Raw genomic sequence first — 20,155 nt, forward strand, 5'->3', positions numbered from 1 at the left:
CCCCTCACACTTCCCCTCTCGCCCTCCCTTCTCACTCTCTCATCTTCACTCTCTCCCTTCCCCCTCACACTATCTCACCTCAGTCCCTCCACTCTCTTCCCCCTCAGTCTTTCCCATCACACTATCCCACCTCGAACACTCCCCTTTACTCTCCATCCCATCAGCCTCTCTCCCACTCATGCTCTCCCCTCACTCGCCCTTCACTTACTCTCCCCCTCACTCTCTCCCCGTCAGTTCCTCTCCCCTTGCTCTCTCCCTGTCCCTCTCCCTCCCTCATTCTTCACCTGCTCTCCCCCTCACTCCGTGCCTTTCTCCCCCTCACTCTCTCCCCCTCACTCGCCCTCTCATTCTCCCTCACTCTCTTCACACTCTCTCCTCCTCACTTTCATCCTCCACTCTCCCCCCTCACTCCAGCCCCTCTATCTCCCCCCTTCACCCTTCCCCTCATTCTCCTCCCCGTCTCCCCCACACTCCCCTCATTCTCTTATCCCTCATGCGCTATCTTCCCGTCACTCTCCCACCCCTCCTCACAATCTCCCTCCCCCCTTTTTCACCTATTCTCTCCCTCATTCTATCTCCCATGGCGCTCTCCCCTCACACCACCTCCCCTCAACCTCACTCCCCCTCACTCGCTCTTCACCGACCCTCTCCCTCACTTTCTGCTCACTCTCTCTCCCATTGAGTGTATTTAAGACAGAGATAGTCACGTTCTTGATTGGTCAGGGGTTCAAATGTTATGGGGGAAAGGTGGGAGAATGGGGTTGGAAACTTATCAGCCGTGATTAAATGGTGGAGGAGACTCGATGAGCAGAATAGCCGAATTCTGCTCCTGTATCTTATGGTCTTTTCAGTTTCACGCTCACTGTTAGCATTTACACTATTTACACTATTATTATTACACAATTATTTACACCAGTCCCCCGCTCTTTATTAGCTTGTGTACGTATTAGTTTCAGCATTCCAATGATTCACAATTAGCATTTAACTAATTAACCAATAAGCATTTAATTGTAAATAACTACAGATATACAGATGATAAAATTAGGAATATCCATTACAATTACAGAGCAGCAGCATTAACCCTTTCTCTTCCAAGACTCGATAACACAGATAATGTCACATACTGAGCAGTATTCAGTTAAAACTAGCACAGACCAGACAACACAATAAAGTTAGTTTAAATTGAAATAATAGATGATATGAATAGTTTGTTCTGAAGAAATGATACTAATTTGAAAGTGATTAATTCATAGTCTTTGAAGAATTTCCCTGTTCCAATGTGATGCTTTTAATGGTGTAGAATATCTACCCACTTTTCAGCACCGGCATCTGCAACTGTGGATGGATGAAAAGCAACAATCTGACAAACACCAGGTAATATCTGTCACGGTAAAATAAACAGTTTGATAAATAATGGTAATATCTGACATCATGCATCTGTCCTGAGATCTCTGGGATAATCCAAAATAAATCATACATTCAGAAATTAAATAAAGCTGAGGTGAGTGTGCAGGGACAGAGTGAAATTGTGAATTCTACCTTTCTATGCTCTCGCTCTGCCTCTGCTCAGTGAGATATAAGGAACAAGGAAAGAGGAAACTGCATTTCCGAGGCTCTGATCCTGTGCAATGCTGCGCCAGTGTTCCTGTGTTGCTTTCGTTCTCGGGATGTCGGTTTCAGAGGAAATGCTATCACTTTTGTCCAACTTAAATTTAATTTGGTTACGGGGTGCTGAGAAGTCATTAACCGCTGTCGTGCATGAGTTTATTGCTTGTAGTTTGTGATGTGTGTTTCTGTGGGTGGATGGCTGCGTGTTGTGTGTATTTAAGAGAGATTCTGTGTTTCTCTCTCTGTAAGTCTCTCTGTCTATCAGTACATGGGTAAGAGTGTGCAAGTGTCTGGGTGTGTGTGTTTGTGAGAGTGTGTTTCTCTATGCCTGTGAGTATGTGTGTGTGTGTTTGAGAGTGTGTGGGTGTCAGTTTGTGCCTGTGTGTCTGGAAATAGGTGCAGGTGTGTTATCTTGGAAACAGGAATTACAGAGTGCAGCAGAGTTTACCCACTCCCATTCTGAATGGAATTAGTGTCTGATAACTGCACCAAATGTACACATTACAGTCTGAGATCATCCCCAACTACAATCTCCAGACAATATCTCCCATAGGGAATGAGGGAACAGAGTTCATGTACAGTGTCTGGTGATAAAAGGGTTAATTCACCAGCCGGGGTTCCTGCTGCAAACTCCAATCCCTGTCAATATTGTTCAATATTCACGCTGCAGTAACCGGTTCCCAGATGCAGACATGGGACTTACTGAACTTGTCTGAGGCTCACAGAGAGCAGCGCCTGCAGTAGCTGGGAGCCGCCAGCAGATGGTGGCATTGTGTCACTTTAATCACCAGATAGTGAAAGAGGTTTTGAGGAGAGGCTGGTGGAGTCTTTAATTCATTCACAGAGACAGAAAGGAAACTCTTTCCAATAGTAGTTAATACCTCTGGGACAATTCCCAGGTAGATCAGTGCGTCAGGACATCCACAGGGTCCCGATGCTCATCTTCGGATGTGTGTCTGGCCTCTGGCGATCCAGAGACCAGAAGATTTGTCCTCTGCTGGGTACTGTCAGAATCACACACACACTGTTCTCTCTCTGGAGAATGATCTCTGCTGCTCCCTTTTGAAAGGAGGTTGAAGTCTCTGTTGCTGAGAACACTGACAACACATTGCTGCTTAAACAATGGTTTGCAGCAAACTTTCCTTCAATGTGGAGACTAAAACTACAACAGTTTTCCAGCTGGGAAACCAGGGAAGCAGGGAAATCAGTGCCAGGCTGGAGGGGCTGATGGAATAGGGAGGGAGAGGGGCAGGAATGAAGGGTTTGGAAGGAGCTGTCGAAGATCTTCACAATTCAGGATTTCACCCTTAACCGGTGGAGCAGCAATGTTTATAGATTGAAATGTTCACACTGTCACTCTCAGTCCCCGTCTGGATCCCCGCAGCGACTCCAGCTGTCTCTCTCCATTTGGACTGAACTGATTCCACTCCAGCCTGAAACAGATTAAAGATGAAACAGGAAATAAACAGATTGAACAACAGAGTAAATAACAGGAGACTGGAGTTAATGGCACAAATCTTCTGGTCTCTGGATCGCAAGAGGCCAGACACACATCCGAAGATGAGCATCGGGACCCTGTGGATGTCCTGACGCACTGATCGACCTGGGAATTGTCCCAGAGGTATTAACTACTATTGGGGAACTCCCCTGCTGCAGTTAGAGTCAGATACTTGGGACAGATCCACAAAGTTTACCTGGATAGTTACTCAGGTAATGTTAGACAGCTCACCACCTGGGCTAATACCTGAATAGCACAACCGAGTCCCCCAATCACTTCCCACTGATCCCCATACTCCACCTCCCACAATCTGACAAGACCCACTCATAGAGTCACAGAGGTTTACAGCATGGAAACAGGCCCAACTTGTCCATGCCACCCTTTTTTAAAAAAACCCTGAAACTAATCCCAATTACCCGCATTTGGCCCATATCCCTCTATACCCATCGTACCCATGTAACTAGCTAAATGCTTTTTGAAAAGATAAAATTGTACTCGCCTCTACTACTGCCTCTGGCAGCTCGTTCCAGACACTCACCACCCTGTGTGTGAAAGAATTGTCCCTCTGGACACTTTTGTATCTCTCCCCTCTCAACTTAAACCTATGCCCTCTAGTTTTAGACTCCCCTACCTTTGGGAAAAGATATCAACCAACGAGCTGATCTAAGCCCCTCATTATTTTATAGATGTCAAAAGGTCACCCCTCAGCCTCCTATGGTCCAAGGAAAAAAGTCTCAGTCTATTAGCCTCTCCTTGTAACTCAACCCATCAAGTCCCAATAGCATCCTAGTAAATCTTTTCTGCACTCTTTCTAGTTTAATAATATCCTTTCTATAATAGGGTGACCAGAATTGCACACACAGTCTTCCAAGTGCACCATTTTGTATCTCTCCCCTCTCATTTCATACATTAACAGTCACAGTCAGAGCATCTAATCAGTGTCCATGGACACATCAACTGCACTGCCCTCATCGACCTTCTTGGTTACCCCTTCAAAAAACTCAATCCAATTTGTGAACATGATTTTCCACTCACAAAGCCATGCTGACTGTCCCAAATCAGTTCTTGCATCTCTAAATGCCTGTAGATCCTGTCTCTCAAAATACCTTCCAACAATTTACCCACCACAGATGTGAGGCTCACTGGCCTGTAGTTCCCAGGCTTTTCCCTGCAGCCCTTTTTAAACAAAGGCACAACATTTGCCACTCTCCAATCTTCAGGCACCTCACCCGTGACTATCGATGATTTAAATATCTCTGCGAGGGGACCCGCAATTTCCCCCCTAGCCTCCCACAACGTCCTGGGATATATCTCATCAGGTCCCACAGATTTATCGACTTTGATGCGCTTTGAAACTTCCAGCACCTCCTTCTCTGTAATATGTTCACTCCTCAAGACATCAATATTTATTTCCCTAAGTTCCCTAACATCCATGCTTTTCTCAACAGTAAATACTGATGAGAAATATTCATTTAGGATCTCACCCATCTCTTGTGGATCCACACATAGATTGCCTTGTTGATCCTAAAGAGGCCCTACCCTCTCCCTTGTTACTCTTTTGTCCTTTATGTATTTGTAGAAGCTGTTTGGATTCTCCTTTGCCTTATCTGCCAAAACAATCTCATGTCCCCTTTTTGCCCTCCTGATTACTCTCTTAACTCTACTCCTACACCCCCTATACTCTTCAAGAGATTCACTTGATCCCAACTGCCTATGCACGTCATGTGCCTCTTTCTTCTTCTTGACCAGGGCCTCAATATCCCGAGTCATCCAGGGTTCCCGACTTCTACCAGCCTTGCCCTCCACTCTGAGGAATGTGTTTACCCTGAACCCTGGTTAACACACTTTTGAAAGCATGTCACTTACCAGACGTCCCTCTTCCTTCCCACAGACTCCCCCAATTAACGTTTGAAAGTTCCTGCCTGATACCATCAAAATTGCCCTTGTCCCAGTTTAGAATATTAACTTTTGGGACAGACCTATAATTCTCCATGGCTATCTTAAAACTAATAGAATTATGGTCACTGGTCCCAAAGTGATCCCTCACTAACACTTCTGTCACCTGCCCTTCCTTATTTCCCAAGAGGTCAAGTTTTGCCCCCTCTCTAGTCGGGCCATCCACAGACTGAATGATAAATTCCTCCTGAATACATTCAACAAATTTCTTTCCATCCAACCCTCTAATACTATGGCTGTCCCAGTCGATGTTGGGAAAATTAAAATCTCCGACTATTACCGCCCTATTTTTCTTGGAGCTATCTATAATCTCCTTACATATTTGCTCCTCAATTTCCCGCTGACTATTTGGGGGCCTATAGTACAACCCTATCAAAGTGATTTCCCCCTTCTTATTTCTCAGTTCTACCCATATAGACTCAGTGGCTGAACCCTCGGATATATCCCCTCTCAGTACGGCCGTGATGCTTTCCCTAATCAAAAGTGCAACTCCCCCTCCTCTCTTACCTCCTGTTCTATCTTTCCGATAGCATCTGTACCCTGGAACATTAAGCTGCCAGTCCTGTCCCTCCCTTAGCCATGTTTCAGAAATTGCTATAACATCCCAGTCCCATGTACCCATCAACGCCCTGAGTTCATCTGCCTTGCCCGTCAGGCCTCTTGCATTGAAATAAATGCAGTTTAATCTGGACTTCCCTTGCTCTCTGTCTTGCTTCTGTCTGATCTGTCTGGTACTAGGATTACTGACACTGCCTTTACTAATTAATGTGCTCTCTTTAACTTCCGTGCTGTCCTCAAACTTCTCTTTTGTCTCCCTACTGCTTTGGATCCCACCCCCCTGCCAACCTCGTTTAAACACTCCCGAGCTGCTCGAGCAAATCTCCCCGCCAGGATGTTAGTCCCCCTCCAGTTCAAATGTAACCCGTCCCTCTTGAACAGATCAGCCCTTCCCCAGAAAAGATCCCAATGATCCAAAAATCTAAATCCCTGCCCCCTGCACCAGCTCTCAAGCCAAGCATTCATCTGCCTAATCCTCCTATTCCTACTCTCACTAGCACGTGGTACCGATAGTAGTCCTGAAATTACTACCTTCGAGGTCCTACACGTTAGCCTTCTGCCTAACTCTCTGTATTCACATTTCAGGACCTCATCCCTTTTCCTACCTATGTCGTTGGTACCAATATGTACAACGACCTCTGGCTGCTCACCCTCCCCCTTAAGAATGTCCTGCAATCGCTCAGAGACGTCCTTGACCCTGGCACCAGGGAGGCAACACACCATCCTGGAGTCTCGATTGCAGCCACAGAAACGCCTGTCTGTGCCTCTAACTAGCGAGTCCCCGATTACTACTGCTCGCTTGCTCTTTGCCCGACCCTGTCCCACAGCAGAACCAGCTGTGGTGTCACAGGCCTGGCTGCTGCTGGTATCTCCCCCTGACAGGCTATCACTCCGTAAATCATCTCTCCCTCCCCTCCAGCCCGACTACCTCCCACTAGCCCTTGAACAAATCTGACTAAACCTCCCAACTTGGCCTCATCCGTCCCACCCTCTCCTGACCTGACACAGAAACATGGAAGATAGGAGCAGGAGGCGGCCATTTGGCCCTTTAAGCCGACTCCACCATCCATCACAATCATGGCTGATCGTCCAACTCAAAAGCCTAATCCTGCTTTCTCCCCATAACCTTTGATCCTGTTCGCCCCAAGTGCTATATGCAGCCGCCTCTTGAATACATTCTTGACTATCTCTCTGACTTAATCTGATTACTCAAGAACCAACCCCAACCCACTACTCTCCAAAGCTATTAACCAATCCCAACCTCCGACCACGCAACCAAATCTAACTAGACACCCAACAACATTACCAACTCCCAGCCACCATCCAAACTGCTGATTAACCCTCCAACCCAACACAATACAACTCGACCACCCTCCCGACACCCAGAACTAATCCTTGAACCTCTCCTCAGCTCCCTGACTAACCACTCATCCAGCGACACACCAACCCATTCACTCCCACAATCAACTAACACTTATGGAGCTCCCCGGGGTCACTGTGCTGTAAATAAGGTGTGCTCGCTCTACGTGACTCCACTCTGCTCTGATGGAGATCGCCGGGGTCACTGTGCTGTAAATAGGGTGTGTGCTCTCTCTTCCCCAACTCTGCTCTGCTCTGCTGGAGCTCCCCGGGGTCACTGTGCTGTAAATAGGGTGCGTGCTCTCTGTTCCCCGACTCTGCTCTGATGGAGCTCCCCGGGGTCACTGTGCTGTAAATAGGGTGTGTGCTGTCTGTTCCCCAACTCTGCTCTGGTGGAGCTCCCCGGGGTCACTGTGCTGTAAATAGGGTGTGTGCTCTCTCTTCCCCAACTCTGCTCTGGTGGAGCTCCCCGGGGTTACTGTGCTGTAAATAGGGTGTGTGCTCTCTCTTCCCCGACTCTACTCTACTCTGGTGGAGTTCCCCGGGGTCACTGTGCTGTAAATAGGGTGTGTGCTCTCTCTTCCCTGACTCTTGTCTGCTCTGATGGAGCTCCCAGGGTCGCAGTGCTGAAGATCCTGGGAGAAATATGCAGCAGTTTCAGGTTGGGAGAATTTTTAAACATACCGACAATCTGCTTACCATTGCTGCTGCTTGGAAGATTCAGGCACATTTATATTTTAAATCCATTTAAATTTTAATTGTTACACTAAAAATTAACACAAACACTCACCAGATCACCTCCAGACTCCTGCAGGTCAGTATGAGGCGGCGGAGAGCAGGGACAGATCGATCTGTGAAGGAGTTTGATCCCAGGTACAGATTCCTCAGTGACTGTTTTGTACAGAGAGCGGAGGCGAGATCCTCAGCACAAGAATCTGTGAGAGCGTTCTTATCCAGACTGGAGACCAGAGAGAGGAATAACAGGAATCAGGCTCAATCCCCAGTGTTTTAAATAATACTGTTAATAACAATAATAATGTATTGTATCAGACATTCCAAAAACACAACCTGCATTTCTGTAGAATGAGGAAATACTCAATGCTGAAAATGAAATATAAATAAACTGGAAATGCTCAGCAGGTTCGCTAAATACATGTGAAGAGAGAAACAGGGGTAAAGTTTGAGCTTCCATTGGAACTGGGAACGGGCAGTGAATTGACAGGTTTGAAGTGACAGCGGTGGGTGGCTGGGGAAGAAACAAAGAAAGGACAAACTGGAATTACAGGAGTGATTAAATGATAAAAGTGATGATGGGACAGGACCACAATCACAGGATCCCCGTGTCCTTACTCGGAGTGGCTCGGGAGGGACATGGGATGGTCAGTGGTTTGGGAATGCAGTTTGTGGTGAGGTTGAAGATAATGGCTGTGATTTTACCAGAAGCTCTGAAGTCCCAGCATGGGGATTGGAAATGGGTGGTGTGTCTGTGTGGGCAGGATAGGCAGAGTTATGAAGGTGATATTGTCAGAGGCGGACAATTAACGGCTGGCAGGCAGGGGGAGCTGCCCACTGAGGCAGCCTGGGCACGGGGCAGTCCCGGTTCAGGCAATGCTGGCACCATCTCCAAAGGCAGCAGGACTTTCAAACAGCAGCTCTGGAGGGAGCAGCGAGGGAGCTCTGCTTATTGAACGAGGGGCTGAAATGACAGAAAGCAGAGCAAGGGTTTCCCCCCAATCACTAATTCCTCCCTGGAGGGGCTCCTCCCGGCTGCTCAGGCTCAGAGGGAGGTCCTGTTCCCTCAGGATGGGAGGAGATTATCCCATCGGTACAAGCCAGTCTGGATGGAGATTGCTGGGAGGTGAGCAGGTTTCAGACACGTGGTTACAGAGTGGAAAAGGATCAATGTCCTGATGTGTTCTGCCACGGTGAGTGCAGCACAGCCTGATATGTGAATAAGGATGAGAGGGAAATTGTGGAAAGAACATCTCCACCCAGACATTAGCGTCATTCTACATCACACTCGAGACATAGAACATAGAACAGTACAGCACAGAACAGGCCCTTCGGCCCACGATGTTGTGCCGAGCTTTATCTGAAACCAAGATCAAGCTATCCCACTCCCTATCATCCTGGTGTGCTCCATGTGCCTATCCAATTACCGCTTAAATGTTTCTAAAGTGTCTGACTCCACTATCACTGCAGGCAGTCCATTCCACACCCCAACCACTCTCTGCGTAAAGAACCTACCTCTGATATCCGTCCTGTATCTCCCACCACGAACCCTATAGTTATGCCCCCTTGTAATAGCTCCATCCACCCGAGGAAATAGTCTTTGAACGTTCACTCTATCTATCCCCTTCATCATTTTATACACCTCTATTAAGTCTCCCCTCAGCCTCCTCCGCTCCAGAGAGAATAGCCCTAGCTCCCTCAACCTTTCCTCATATGACCTACCCTCCAAACCAGGCAGCATCCTGGTAAATCTCCTCTGCACTCCTTCCAGCGCTTCCACATCCTTCCTATAGTGAGGTGACCAGAACTGCACATAATATTCCAAATGTGGTCTCACCAAGGTCCTGTACAGTTGCAGCATAACCCCACGGCTCTTAAACTCCAACCCCCTGTTAATAAAAGCTAACACACTACAGGCCTTCTTCACAGCTCTATCCACTTGAGTGGCAACCTTTAGAGATCTGTGGATATGGACCCCAAGATCTCTCTGTTCCTCCACAGTCTTCAGAACCCTACCTTTGACCCTGTAATCCACATTTAAATTTGTCCTACCAAAATGAATCACCTCACATTTATCAGGGTTAAACTCCATTTGCCATTTTTCAGCCCAGCTTTGCATCCTATCTATGTCTCTTTGCAGCCTACAACAGCCCTCCACCTCATCCACTACTCCACCAATCTTGGTGTCATCAGCAAATTTACTGATCCACCCTTCAGCCCCCTCCTCTAAGTCATTAATAAAAATCACAAAGAGCAGAGGACCAAGCACTGATCCCTGCGGCACACCGCTAGCAACCTGCCTCCAATCCGAAAATTTTCCATCGACCACCACCCTCTGTCTTCGGTCAGACAGCCAGTTGCCTATCCAATCGGCCAACTTTCCCTCTATCCCACACCTCCTCACTTTCATCATAAGCCGACCATGGGGGACCTTATCAAACGCCTTACTAAAATCCATGTATATGACATCAACTGCCCTACCTTCATCAACACACTTAGTTACCTCCTCAAAAAATTCTATCAAATTTGTGAGGCACGACTTGCCCTTCACGAATCCGTGCTGACTATCTCGGATTAATCCGCATCTTTCTAAATGGTCGTAAATCCCATCCCTAAGGACCCTTTCCATCAATTTACCAACCACCGAAGTAAGACTAACCGGTCTATAATTACCAGGGTCATTTCTATTCCCTTTCTTAAACAGAGGAACAACATTCGCCATTCTCCAGTCCTCTGGCACCATCCCCGTGGACAGCGAGGACCCAAAGATCAACGCAAAAGGCTCTGCAATCTCATCCCTTGCCTCCCAAAGAATCCTAGGATACATTTCATCAGGCCCAGGGGACTTATCGACCTTCAGTTTATTCAAAACTGCCAAGACATCCTCCCTCCGAACATCTATTTCCTCCAGCCTATTAGCCTGTAACAGCTTCTCTTCCTCAAAAACATGGCCCCTCTCCTTGGTGAACACTGAAGAAAAGTATTCATTCATCACCTCGCCTATCTCTACTGACTCCATACACAAGTTCCCACTACTGTCCTTGACCGGCCCTAACCTCACCCTGGTCATTCTTTTATTCCTCACATAAGAGTAAAAAGCCTTGGGGTTTTCCTTGATCCGACCCGCCAAGAACTTCTCATGTCCCCTCCTAGCTCTCCTAAGCCCCTTTTTCAGCTCATTCCTTGCTAACTTGTAACCCTCAATCGAGCCATCTGAACCTTGTTTCCTCATCCCGACATAAGCTTCCCTCTTCCTTTTCACAAGACATTCCACCTCTTTTGTGAACCATGGTTCCCTCACTCGGCCATGAACCAACTGAACTAACCAACTCCACACTATTGCCAGAACGGGCACATTAATATCTGACAGGTTCGGGAAATCCGTGCACTCAGGCAGCACAGGCAGAATCACAGAATTGTTACAGAGCAGAATGAGGCCATTCGGCCCATTGTGTCTGCACTGACTCTCCGAATGAGCAACTCACTAGGTGTCATCTCCCCACCTTCCCCCAAATCCCTGTGCATTGCAGAGCTTAACCACTCACTGCAGGGGAAGGCCCCATTCAGGCAATACTGGTACCAGATTTAAAGGCAGCCAGCCGCACTTTCAAAAGGCTCTGTAGGGAGCAGTGAGGGAGCCCTGGTTAATGAACAAAGGGCTGAAATGGCAGAAGGCAGATTAAACCCAATTCGCTGACACTTCCCTGGAAATTCTCATGGATATATCGGTTTGGAGGGAGGTTCTGTTCCCTCAGGAGTGGAGGACGAGACCTGTCACATCAACCCAAGCAAGTCTGGATAGACACTGCCGAGGGCCAGAGCAGGCAGCACGTGGCTGCAGTGAGGCAAAAGGATCAATAACCTGATATGTTCTGACAAGGTGAGCGTTAAACTTACAGGCTGATATGTGAATAAGGATGAAAGAGGAATGGTGGAAAGAACATCTCCACCCAGACACTGGCAATGTCCAGACAGCAGCATCAATCTTCAGGAACATGTCAGCCTCTCTGTGAAGGATTCCGGTCAGTCAGAGATGACTGCTGCACTGCCGACACTGAGTGACCATCCTGGTGGTCCCATGATGGGCAGTCTGGCAGCACCATAGGCTTGTGTGTGTCTTTGATGGGTGAGTAACAATGGAAATTTATGTGCTTTTAGAAGAGGGCACAGAGCGTCAGAGAAGGAGCCAAGAGTGACAGTGTCTGGATTGTGTCATCCTTATGCCAATGGAAGATGCAGTGCTGGAGCTGGGAGACCTGGAGGCTGGGTGGGCAATCGCTGATGGGGAGATGGGTTGTGGATCCAGAGAGAGTGAGTGAGTGAATGGATGGGCACAGGAGAGGCTCTGCTGCTGAGTCCAAAACCTGGTGCTTGTGTGTTCATCATTGGTCACATGGAGCTCTGGGTTAGGAACAGTCAGAAGTTTAACAGCACCAGATTAAAGTCCAACAGGTTTATTTGGTAGCAAATGCCACTCGCTTTCGGAGCGCTGCCCCTTCGTCAGGTGGAATGTAGAAATGCTCACAAACAGGGCATACAGAGACACAAACTCAATTTACAGAATAATGACTGGAATGCAGTCTTTACAGATAATCAAGTCTTAAAGGTACAAACAGTGTGAGTGGAGGGAGCATTAAGCACAGGTTAAAGAGATGTGTCTTGTCTCCAGACAGGACAGCCAGTGAGATTCTGCAAGCCCAGACAAGCTGCGGGGGTTACAAATAGTGTGACATGAACCCAAGATCCCGGTTGAGGCCGTCCTCATGTGTGCGGAACTTGGCTATAAGAACATAAGAAATAGGAGCAGGAGTAGGCCATCTTGCCCCTCGAGCCTGCCCCGCCATTCAATAAGATCATGGCTGATCTGATAGTGGTTTAGTTCCACTTACCCGCCCGCTCTCCATACCTTAATTCCCTTATTGATCAGAAATCTATCTACCTGTGACTTAAACATATTTAATGAGGTAGCCTCCACCACTTCAATGGGCAGAGAATTCCAGAGATTCACTACCCTCCAAGAGAAGAGGTTCCTCCTCAACTCTGTCCTAAACTGACCCCCCTTTATTTTGAGGCTGTGTCCTCTAGTTCTAGTTTCCTTTCTAAGTGGAAAGAATCTCTCCCTCTCTACCCTATCCAGCCCCTTCATTATCTTATAGGTCTCTATAAGATCTCCCCTCAGCCTTCTAAACTCCAACAAGTACAGGCCCAATCTACTCAATTCTCCTCAGAAGCTACACCCCCTCATCTCCGGTATCAACCTGGTGAACCTTCTCTCTACTCCCTCCAAGGCCAATACATCCTTCCGCAAATAAGGGGACCAAAACTGTACACAGTACTCCAGTTGCGGCCTCACCAGTGCCTTGTACAATTGCAGCAAGACCTCCCTGCTTTTATACTCCATCCCTCTCGCGATAAAGGCCAACATTCCATTCGCCTTCTTGATCACCTGCTGCACCTGCAGACTGGGTTTTTGCGATTCATGCACAAGGTTCTGTTCTCTCAGTTTCTGCTCAGCGACTCTGCGCTGTCGTGTCTTGTGAAGGCCGCCTTGGAGAACACTTACGCAAATATCAGCGGCCGAATGCCCGTGACCGCTGAAGTGCTCCCCAACAGGAAGAGAACAGTCTTGCCTGGTGATTGTCGAGCGGTGTTCATTCATCCGTTGTCGTAGCGTCTGCATGGTTTCCCCAATGTACCATGCCTCGGAACATTGGTACATTGGGGAAACCAAAGGGGAAACTTTAACTAGGACTTTAACCTGGTGTTGTTAAACTTCTTACTGTGTTTACCCCAGTCCAACGCCGGCATCTCCACATTAGGAACAGTCTGCAGGACATGCTGAAATGTGCATTACCGTCTAACATTCTTCACTCTCACACAAAACAACAGCCGCGGTGAGCGGGAGATAGGCGTGCAGCTCTGAAGATGACGAGGGTACGTCAGAGGGTGCTCTGTCATATTATTCCCCATGACCTCCACGAGAGCAGATACTGTCTCACACGAGTAGCAAAGGCGTTACAATCTGGCAGCACAGGAGAGCACACACAAACCCGAGCAGCTGATGGAGGCAGCAATAGCTGAGTTCACTCACACTCTCGAGGGGACAGGTCATTGTCAGCTTCAGGAAGATGAAATGTGACTGGAGTCTTTAACAATGCAGCAGATACTGGAGCTGCAGCGTAGGATACTTTAAAATTTGGTGGAGTTTCCAAAGGCTGTGTGTATCCATACACAAAGGATGGAGGAGTCAATCCAGGCCAGCAGTGTTACCATGTCTCAGGTATGAGCACAAATAGCATCCTCCACAGAGAGATTGGTGACCTTCATGGAGAGTCACATCCAGCCTATCACCCACAGGAAATACACATGAACCTGCATGTTCTCACCAACTCCATGAGCTCTGTGGAACACGGGCTGTGGGAGGGGTGGGAAAATGTGGCTGGAGTCACTGTCAGGACCGCCCCAGCTGAGCAGGGAGGGTCCAGTTTGCCCTGAATGGATAGAGGTGCGGCTGCCTGCAGTATTTGGGAGCTCCTCTCAGGATGCCCCTGGTGTGGGCAGTGGGTCCCCTTCTGCTCCGACTGTGACACCAGCACCTCACAAAGCTATGATGACAGAGACAACTCCAGCATCTGTGCAAAGGACCCGCAGTTGGCCGGATCCTTCCAGGATCCAGGAAATCCGAGGACAAAGGCCACGGTCATTGAAATTCTCACAGGAGAGGTAAAGATCCTGCCTGTAGCTCGGCAGAAAGTGCGGGGAAAGCGGTGGTTGTCATGGTGGGGTTGCTTCCTTGGGCTTCACAGGATTATACTTTGTTGTTAGTGGTCACTTTGTTATGTATGTATTTTGAGTAAATTCAGAGATGGAGCACCACTAAAAAAATCCTTCACCACATTACTGGGTCTTTAACAGTTCACTGGGAATGTGAGATGGGAAATACAGCACTGAATCAGGTCAATACAATTCCAATACCTTTGTTTCATGTCGTGACGGCTCCAGGGAAATTATAAACATTCACAGAAACAGCAACAGTGCTGGAGATGGTGAAGATTTATTACACTGAATGGCTGTGTGAGTTAAGGTTCTTGGAAAACATGTCTGCATTACTGAATCTCCATCCTCCCTGACACATATCCCATGTCCCTGGCCTGTGGTCCATGGGGTTCCTCATCATGAAGCATCTGGTCAACATCGCACTTGTTCAAAGTCACACTTTGTTCAAAGCTTCTCCACTCTAGATCCAGGTTGTATGGAACACAGCACAACACCAGGACATTTGAGACCCTTGCTGGGTATATTGAAGGGCTCCATCAGATCTATCTTTAGAAACCTTATGGCCTGCTCAATGGTCACTCCAATTGCCCTGTAGCAGCTGTGTGTCTCTCATCTGTAACTATGTTTGGGCACAATTACCCATCCCCTCAGTGGGTAGCACTGGTCTTTCTTAATTCTTTCATGGGATGATGGTGTCACTGGCAATGCCAACACTTGTTCCCATCCACAATTGTCCTTGATCAGGGGATGGTGAACCATCTTGTTAAATTCTGAAGACCCTCTGGTATAATGCCGCTAGGAAGGGACATTCAGGATTATGATCCCACGTCAGTGATGGAAAAGCAATATATTCCAAGTCAGGTTGGTGTCTGGCTTGGGAGGGAATCTGAAGGTGGTTGGTGTTCCATTCTTCTGATATTCTTGCCCATCGAGGAGATAGAAAAGTCTTCCTATTTTCTATCACCTAACCAGCATAGGCTTGTGTCTTTGATGGGAGAGTAACAATGGAACTTTATGTGCCTGTAGAAAGAGCACGAAACGTCAGGAAATGAACTACAAATGGTGGCAGTGTCCAGATGTTGCCATCCTTACACCGAGAAGCAGCTGCACTGGAGCTGGGAGATCAGCAGGCAGTGTGGGAAATCGCTGATTGTGATACTGGTTGTGGAGCTGAGAGCGTGCGGATGAATGGATGGACACAGGAGACTCTCTGGCACCTGCAACACATAGAGCTTGTGTGCCCATCACCGGTCACATGGAACCAGCTGAAGGACGTGCTGGAATGTACATTTTGTTACAAACTATGTCTTGAAGAAATATACTGAATATTGAAGGATATTGAATTTGTTGATCAGCCATGAACAAAATGAATGGTGGAGCAGGCTAGAAGGGCCGAATGGCCGACTCCTGCTTCTAGTTTCTATTTTAATCATGTCTCTCTGCAGGTTATGTTGTCGGCACCGTGCTATCTGTAGCCAGTTTCCTTTATTGTTACTGAAGCAGTATAATTGACATCATGTTGATTTTAATCTGAACTAATGCAGTGTTCTGTCGTTTCAGTGTTTCCCCTGGGATGGCAGAGTAGAGCTTGATTGCGGGTGATTGACAGGTTATGACATGTGACTGAGGGACAGCTATTTTTCACAGAACATTCTAGTTTCAATTCTGCTTTCAGAAGCTGCTTGAAGTTCAGACAAAGAGCAGTGCTGTTTCCCTCTCTGAAGTTGGAGTTTTTGCTGTTGAAGTGTTGCTGTGTTGGAAGCTGTCAGAGACTGGGGTTACCTCTCTGTGGTTGGACTGTTCGGAGGCGACATCCTTCTCTGAAAACAATTGTCTGTTGGCTCTCCGGAAGTGGTAAAAAGCTGGAAATCGGCATCACGTGAGCTTACTTGTTTTTGTGCTAACTAATGTTGGAGAAGGGTGTATGTCTGTGGGTATTGCTTTATATTGGAACAACAGAGATAGCTAGCTGTTAAGAGTTATACTGTGTCATGTTTAAGTCTTGCAATTGGGAAAGGTTATGCTAATTCTTGTTGTTATATTCTAACTGCATTCTTAAATAAAGTGTGTTTGATAAAAGCATCCTAGTGGGTCACTTGATTCATACCTGGAGTGAAACACCTCATGCTCATCAATGCCAAAATCAAATGTAAAACCAAGTGTCCAGGCTAACTTCACAAAACACCTTGGAGTTTCTGGTCTGCGTCTTAACAATTGCCTCCATTCACTCTTTACTCTTCCTCACAAATCAAGGGTTGTGTGACTGGGTGATGTGTGTCCCCCTGTAAGCATGTGAACAGGTCCTCAGTCACCGTCACATTGTTCCCCTACACTCAGGGCACAAAAATCAATGTGATTGACATTCCACTGCATTGGGATCAGAGAGAGAGAGAAATCACAGGAATCAGTGAAAATTCAGGTTCTGGTTCATAACTTCCAACCCCTGGGCCTTTATAGAGTTTTTCAGCACAGAAAGAGGCCCATTGGCCCATCGTGTCTGTGTCAGCCATCAAGCACCAATCTATTCTAACCCATTTCCAGCACTTACTCCATGGCCTTGTCTGCTGCGGCATTTCAAGTGCTTGTCTGAATGCTTCTTAAATGTTGCGAGTGTTCCTGACTCCACCGCCCTTTCAGACAGTGAGATCCAGATTCCCACCACCCTCTGGGTGAAAAAACTTTTCCACAGAACCATAGAATCCCCACTCTGCAGAAGGTGCCCAATCGCCCCATCGACTCTGCACTGACTGTCCGAAAAAGCCAGGCCCACACAACTGCTTATCACTGGACATTTATCATGGCAAATCCACTGAAACTACATATCTTTGGACATGAAATGATAATTTAGCATGGTCGATCCACCTAACCTACACATCTTTGGACTGTGGGAGGAAACCAGAGTACCTGACGGAAACACGCACACACGGGGGGAACATGCAAGCTCCACACAGGCAGTCACCCGAGGCCAGAATTAAACAAAGGTCCCCGACGTTGTGAGGCAGCAATGCTAACCACTGTGTCATCTTCAATTCTCCTCTGAAACTCCTCCCCAATGCCTTAAATCTATGCCCCTGGTTATTGTCTCCTAAAACAAAGGGGAAAGGTTTATTTCTATAATTTGATACAACTCCACATGGTCGTCCCCCAGCCTTCCCTGTCTGAAAACAATAACAGGAGCATTGACATACAGATGGATCTGTGCGTACTTGTCCACTGATCCCTGAAAGTGGTAACACAGGTGGATAACTTGGTCAACAAGGCATGCAGCATGCTTGCTTCATTGGCCAGGGCATCGAGTATAAAAGTTGGCAAGTTATGTGACAGCTGTGTTAAACTTTAGTTGGGCCCAACAAGGAATATTGCGTGCAGTGCTGATCGCCAGACAACCAAAAGGATGTGGCTGCTTTGGAGAAGGTGTAAAGAAGGTTCACAAGGATGTTGCCTGGTCTGGTTAAGGTATGAAGAGAAGTTGAATAAACTCGGATTGTTTTCACTGGAAAGACGGAGGCTGAGGGGCGACCTGATAGAGACAGGTATATGGTTGATAGTTGGAGTCTTTTCCCCAGGGTGGAAAGGTCAACTACAAGACGGGACAGTTTGAAGGCAAAAGGGGGAAAGTTTAGAGGAGACGTGCGGGGAACATTTTCACATGGGGTGGGAGAGGCCTCGAATGCGCAGCCAGTGAAGTTGACGGAAGCAGGCACGTTCCCAATGTTCAAGGTTTATCTTGATAGAAACGTGAACGGGAGATGAACAGAGGAATAGAAGCTGCGTCTGAGCAATAAGTACTGGGTCTGAATAAGAATGAGGAGTCGCCGCAGGCTTGGTGGGCCGAAGGGCCTGTTACTGTGCTGCATGGCTCTTTGTTCTTCTTTGTACATGAATGTTAAAATCACCCATGATTATTGCAGGGCCTATAAAAGTGATCTTTTAACTTTGTTAATTCTTATCTCTACCCAAACTGATTCTGCATCTTGATCATTGGAACTAAGTTCAGCTCTCGCTGCTGTACTGACATCTGTTACTAACAGTGAGACTCCACCACCATGTTCTGTCCTCCATTTACTGTCATCCACTCACTCTCCCCCCTTTCACAAATCAATGGATGCTGTGTCCGGGGAGAGCTGTGCACATCTGAGGAGGAGGAGAGGACCTCAGAGGGTGAACCATAACATTATTCCCCCACTCCCTCAACATAAGGATCTGTGGGACTGACATCCCATTGCTGAGGGATCAGAGAGAGAAGCAACAGGAATCAGAGGAAAAGCAGTTTTCCTTATTCATAACTGACGCCAATCGTAATGGGCAGTGTTTTTTATACAAATACCAGTGGTGAAATTATATTGTTGAATATTCAGTTATTATAAACACAATCTCACACAGTCTGCTACTTACTGCAGTTTCTGTATTTTACAGTCCGGATTCCTCAGAGCCACAGACAGCAGTTTCACTCCTGAATCTCCCAGGTTATTGGAACCCAGATTCAGATCTATCAGTGAGCGGTTTGTACTGAGAGCAGAGGCCAGGTCCTCGGCACAAGAATCAGTGAGAGCGTTACCACGGAGACTGGAGATCAGAGAGAGAAAAATAACAGGAATCAGGGTAAAGCCACAGTGTTTTTAAGAATAAGGTCATTAACAATAATAATGTACAGCGCGGGACATTCAAGAAACACAACTTCAGTTCATACAGAAGGCAAAATTCTATTGACGCTGTAAATCTGAAATATGAATGAATATGTTGGAAACTCTCATCAGGTCAGGCAATATCTGTGAAGATAGAAACAGATTTAGTTTCAGTTCAATTCGCGAAACTTAGAAATTGGAAATAGCGGTGAATTAAAGTGTTTTAAGTGACGGGAGCTGGGGATGGGCGGGTGACAAGGAAAGAACAAAATAGAAGTGCCAGACTGATTAAACGACAAAAAGGAAGATGGTGAAAGGGAAGAGCACAGGATTCCCATGTCCTTACCCTGAGTCACAGGGAGGGACATAGGATGGCCAGTGACTCAGGAATGGAGTGTGTGGTGGGGTTGAAGATGATGAGAGAGAAACCTTTCTCACACTGCCAGTGGTTTGGGTCTGGAATTCACAGCCGGGAAGTGTGGTGGAGGTCGGCTGCATCGAAGCAGTCAAAAAGGAATTAGATGATTATTTGAATATAAAGAATGAGCGGGGATACGAGAAAAACGCTGGAGAATGACTCAAATTCCTAATGCTAATTTGGTGAGCTGGTGCAGACACGATGGGCCAAATGGCCGCATTGTGCTCCGTAAGAATTCTGTGAAGATAGTGGTTGGAAATGTATCGATATTTCAGCTGGAAGTTGGTGATGTTGCCGTGTGGACAATGTTAGTCGCCATAGTCCTCAATAAAATGTTAATACTGATAGGCAAAGGGATCTGGGTGTACAGGTCCACAGATCACTGAAAGTGGCAATGCAGGTGGGGAAGGTAGTCAAGAAGGCATACGGCATGCTTGCCTTCATCGGCCGGGGCATTGAGTTTAAAAATTGGCAAGTCATGTTGCAGCTTTATAGAACCTTCGTTCGGCCGCACTTGGAATATAGTGTTCAATTCTGGTCGCCACTCTACCAGAAGGATGTGGAGGCTTTGGAGAGGGTACAGAAAAGATTGACCAGGATGTTGCCTGGTATGGAGGGCATCAG

The 20,155-nt window shown here is 47.2% G+C and overlaps 1 protein-coding gene across 1 annotated transcript in view; it reads right to left on the reverse strand.

Annotated features, from left to right (window-relative positions):
* Window positions 1-983: 983 nt before the first annotated feature.
* Window positions 984-20,155, reverse strand: part of LOC144485493 (NACHT, LRR and PYD domains-containing protein 3-like) — a 97,267-nt gene continuing 78,095 nt past the window's right edge. Inside the window, exons 12-14 of the mRNA XM_078203639.1 lie at window positions 18,884-19,054; window positions 7,770-7,937; window positions 984-3,041 (exon numbers count right to left, since the gene is read on the reverse strand). Coding sequence (XP_078059765.1) covers window positions 2,954-3,041; window positions 7,770-7,937; window positions 18,884-19,054 — 427 coding nt within the window. The 3' untranslated portion in view covers window positions 984-2,953. The remainder of the gene's footprint in view (window positions 3,042-7,769; window positions 7,938-18,883; window positions 19,055-20,155) is intronic.

Source organism: Mustelus asterias, unplaced genomic scaffold, assembly GCF_964213995.1.
Source record: "Mustelus asterias unplaced genomic scaffold, sMusAst1.hap1.1 HAP1_SCAFFOLD_195, whole genome shotgun sequence".
Taxonomy (NCBI): domain Eukaryota; kingdom Metazoa; phylum Chordata; class Chondrichthyes; order Carcharhiniformes; family Triakidae; genus Mustelus; species Mustelus asterias.